Source organism: Triticum aestivum, chromosome 7A (genome assembly GCF_018294505.1).
Source record: "Triticum aestivum cultivar Chinese Spring chromosome 7A, IWGSC CS RefSeq v2.1, whole genome shotgun sequence".
Lineage (NCBI taxonomy): Eukaryota > Viridiplantae > Streptophyta > Magnoliopsida > Poales > Poaceae > Triticum > Triticum aestivum.
Window position 1 is genome coordinate 259,464,920 of NC_057812.1, and position 4,286 is coordinate 259,469,205.

The 4,286-nt window shown below is 44.1% G+C and overlaps 1 protein-coding gene across 1 annotated transcript; it reads left to right on the forward strand.

Annotated features, from left to right (window-relative positions):
• The first annotated feature begins 203 nt into the window (after positions 1–203).
• On the forward strand, positions 204–4,014 carry LOC123151845 (probable protein S-acyltransferase 7). The gene is made up of 5 exons (XM_044571487.1): positions 204–550; positions 1,884–2,066; positions 2,394–2,684; positions 2,864–3,097; positions 3,184–4,014. The coding sequence occupies exons 1-5, from the start codon at positions 464–466 to the stop codon at positions 3,703–3,705; spliced, it is 1,317 nt and encodes a 438-aa protein (XP_044427422.1). The 5' UTR covers positions 204–463; the 3' UTR covers positions 3,706–4,014.
• The last annotated feature ends 272 nt before the right edge of the window (positions 4,015–4,286 follow it).

Genomic DNA, 4,286 nt, shown 5'->3' on the forward strand with positions numbered 1-4,286 from the left:
GGAAACGTCTCCTCCCACTGAAAGCGTATCGCCGAAAATCCTGAAATAAATCCAAGAATAATGCTATCACCAGGATTTGAATGCTGATGGGTTAAAGATACCACTATTCACCTAACCAACTCAACCACAGGTTGATTCGCGACTTCAGAGATCATTTTGAGACGCCATGGATGCGAGCGCGCCCGGTCAAAAGACCACGTCCCTGTCGTCCGGCCCTGACCCGACCGGCCGAGCCCGAAGACCTCATCGTCCCCGTCCCCTCCCACCTCTCCTTTTTTCCGCCTCCGTCCACGCCGCCGCCTCCGCAGCAGCCCTCTTCGCCGGGGTGACCTCGGTGCGGCGGCGTTGCGTCCGGACCTCTCTCCGGGGAAGGCGAGGCAGGACGGGCCATCATTTGCCGTAGGGGCGGAGGTCGCGTCGGGGGGAGGGTGCTCTAGGGTTTCCTGCCTCTGCGGCGGGCGGGATGTACGTGCCACGGCCCTCCCGCTCCGATGGTAGCCGAGACGCCGACGAGCAGCCTAGGGTTTACCAGGTTTGGCGCGGAAACAACGTACGTTCTCTCCCTTTCTCCCCTCCTCTGTCTCTTGTCCATCGCCGTAGGAGGGATTTCGGTCTGGATGTACGAATGTACAGATGCGCTCTATGCGAGTCGCTTAGCTGTCTGTGAAATTGAGTTTTTCTTTCAAGAGTGGCTAACTTTTAACCAGACTAGAAATTTGTTGTGGAGTTCGTCAGAATGGGTTTTCGATAGTCATGTCGGTTTTCGCTCTTGTGCCATGTGAACGTTTGCATTCGAATAAGTGCAAACTCATACCTGTTACTCTGAAATTATCTTTTGACCCATCGCCAGTTTACCACGTACTGTGAATCGGAGATTGATAAATGATCAGTACTGGAGGTACTTGTGAGTTACTTGGATGGCTGCCGCTCTGTGATGGCTGTCACCCCAGAAAAATGGAAGTTTGGTTCCATTTGGAAAAGATATTTTGTTTTTCTTTTGTTCATTATCATACAACCGATACATCTGCGAAATAGGTATTTCATTCGGATAAATTCAGGTGAAATATATGTTGAGCAGTACAATCGATGGATTTTAGTTGAAAATTTTATCCACAGTTTTGATGATTGGTCTTTGTCTCTACGATGAACAGCTAACTCCTTGTGAGTTAGTATATGTAAGGATGCCTATGCTTTAGCTGCAACTGATTTCAATTAGTACCTAGGTGAAATGAAACTATGCAAAGTAAGGAGTTGTATGTGTAAAGATGTCACCAATAATAATAAGATTTCTCTTCAATTGCTACCAACGTTGATATGTTCAAGTTGATAATGATGATTTTAGAAAACTTTGTTTCCTGACATCCAAGCCTGCTAGTTTCTCCGCATATTTTTAGTCTTGTGATACTTTTGTTATCCTTGGAGAGTCGTGATTGAGTGCACTTACAATACTTCTTGCTAGCTCTTAGATATGATGGACCTTGTTCATGTTAATATATCATGAGCTTTGTCATATTGTTTAGAAATCATGATAAATTGCATTTTGTTCTCTTTTCTGTACATATGGCTTGATATTGACATATGTTTTCTAGTAGAGCTAAATAGTCAAAATGGTCATTGGTGAAAGATACAAAATTCTTTAGCTTATTAACTTATGATAGCTCAGCTATGCCATCAGCCACTGTTTAGACGATCTTCAACTTAAATCCAATAAAAGCTTAAGCTCCTCCAAAGGGTCTACAGCTTGCAGCACTTCACAGGAAAGCTTTTGTTGCTATTTAGGCTGTACGACTGCTTTGAATTTAGAACATTTAATGTTTGCTATGATTGCTTATTACAACCACATTTGCCAAATTTTGTTGATGACATTCCTTTGCATTTTTCAGGAATTCTTCTTGCAAGGGAGGCTTATATTTGGGCCTGATGCGAGATCCATATTTCTCACTATGTCCCTCATCTTTGTACCAGTGGTGGTGTTCTGTGTATTTGTCGCCAGACACCTCATAAATGACTTTCCTGATCACTGTGGTATCTCAGTGATGGTAGTGGTGGTTGTCTTCACCGTCTATGTAAGCATACTAGTACATCACAAGTCATTAATTATTTATGATTAGAAGCAAAAAATAAAAGCTACTCCCTCTGTTCACAAATGTAAGACGTTTTGGCAGTTTAACTGCCAAAACGTCTTACATTTGTGAACATTAAACTGTCAAAATGTCTTACATTTGTGAACAGAGGGTGTATTACCTAACCTTGTAAAATGAAATGGTCCAAGTGAACCTATTTTATTTTGTTTACTGTCTCTGTCTCGTACATAGTACCGTCCTGGTTCTTTCGATGATAGTTTTTGCATCCATTGTAAATGTAAACACAACTGAGCTTCTTTTCCTTTCTAGGATTTGACGCTACTTCTTCTTACATCTGGTAGAGACCCTGGTATAATACCTCGCAATACTCACCCTCCTGAACCTGAAAGCATCTATGGGAGCAATTATATTAGAGGTCAAACACCGCTCCGTTTGCCTCGGACAAGGGATGTTGTTGTAAACGGAATTAGTGTGAAGGTTAAGTATTGTGACACCTGCTTGCTTTACCGACCACCTCGATGCTCACACTGTTCTATCTGCAATAACTGCGTGGAACGGTTTGATCATCATTGCCCATGGGTTGGACAATGCATTGGGCAGGTAAGTTTGGAGATTTGTAACAGTTTGTAATGTATCCTTATTTTGCAAAAGCATGTTGCTTGGGCGTGCTCATAGGTATTTCAAGGTTGCTCTTTGTGCAGACATTTCTGATTGTAGGATTTCTGCTCACTTATCTTCAATATCAGTTGGGTCTAATCATAAGCATATATTTGATGCAGCGTAATTATCGGTTCTTCTACATGTTTGTATTCTCCACCATGTTAATCTGCCTCTACGTATTTGCCTTTTGTTGGGTGTACATAATCAAGATTAGTGATGCTGAGCATTTGTCAATTGGGAGGGCAATGTTAAAGACACCAGCCTCAATTGTTCTGATTGCCTACTGTTTTCTTTGTGTGTGGTTTGTTGGTGGTCTGTCTGTCTTCCATTTCTATCTGATGAGCACAAACCAGGTAGGCGTTGGTTTATTTTAATAACCATCTCCTATTCGTAGTACTTGCAATTCAATAGTTAATCATATACCCATTTCCTTTTGTAGACAACTTATGAAAATTTCAGATACCGCTATGATCGGCGGGCTAACCCCTATAACAGAGGTATTCTGAACAACATTCTAGAGATATTCTGCAGCTCTATTCCTCCTTCAAAGAACAATTTTCGGGCAAGAGTCACGGTAGAGCAAGGTGTAGAACAAGCACGATCTTCATCTGGGGGTTTCATGAGCCCCGACATGGGCAAGGCTGTTGGAGATCTTGAAATGGGCAAGAAGCCAGCGCCTTGGGATGAACCCAGGACGACAGCCGATATTGGCGACTTGGAAGTAGGTCTTGGTGGCATGTTGGATGAGAAAGAGGGCAGAGTAACCCATGCATCCCCAGATGTTAGCCGAGATCAACTTTCCCCGGAGCTTGTGGAAGGCCGAGCTGGCATGCATTCAAGGCATTCAAGCTGGGATCCTAGAGCTGAAACCTCGGAGTCAGTGAACAGCAATTCTGTGCAAACAGCCCCTACCGAGGAAACTAATGGGGGCGGCCATGTTACTACGAGCGGTGCGCATTAGCAATCACAAACGGAATGCTACAGATGAACATTTGAGCTCTGCTTTGCAGTGCGCCATCGATCGTGTTCTGAATGGAGCACCATGTATTTACCAGTTGTGGCAGGATAAGGTCCTGGACGTGTGTAATTCAGAACAGACTTCCCGTTGCTTTCCCGGTGGTGCATCAGACCGTTCAGGCTTCTGTTGTTGTGCGTGTTTGTTGTGATAATAGCTCGAGCTCCCACCCTTCCCGGGTTTGGGTTGATGATGTATCTGCAATGCAGTTGTGTGTATATATATACAAATTATGGGACAGTTTGTGTTTGTTCATGATGTGGCTTGTCAGAGTGCCATCGCCCCCCCTGGTTTGACTGAAGGAGGTGAGGCGTATTTAATCAAGATTAAGTATCTCTGAGTGTAATCTGAGCTGTGTTGAATGGCAAGTGAATGTAGGTGTGCAGATTTAGGACGTATTATTCCTACGTCCTAATGAACAAGGGCCCTTAATCGAGCTTGCCAGCTACGTATGCTTTGAAATTCCAAACAGGGCTATTGCCAAGTCTGCTGGCTCTGGCTGTCTGGCCCCGAGGCCTGAGCCGTCG

Excerpts from the sequence above, each read along its gene's own strand:
- LOC123151845 (XM_044571487.1), top strand. The coding sequence starts at position 464 with ATGTACGTGCCACGGCCCTCCCGCTCCGATGGTAGCCGAGACGCCGAC. Across the intron at positions 551-1,883 it reads AGGTTTGGCGCGGAAACAAC|GAATTCTTCTTGCAAGGGAG; the intron begins GTACGTTCTCTC and ends TGCATTTTTCAG. Across the intron at positions 2,067-2,393 it reads TGGTTGTCTTCACCGTCTAT|GATTTGACGCTACTTCTTCT; the intron begins GTAAGCATACTA and ends TTTCCTTTCTAG.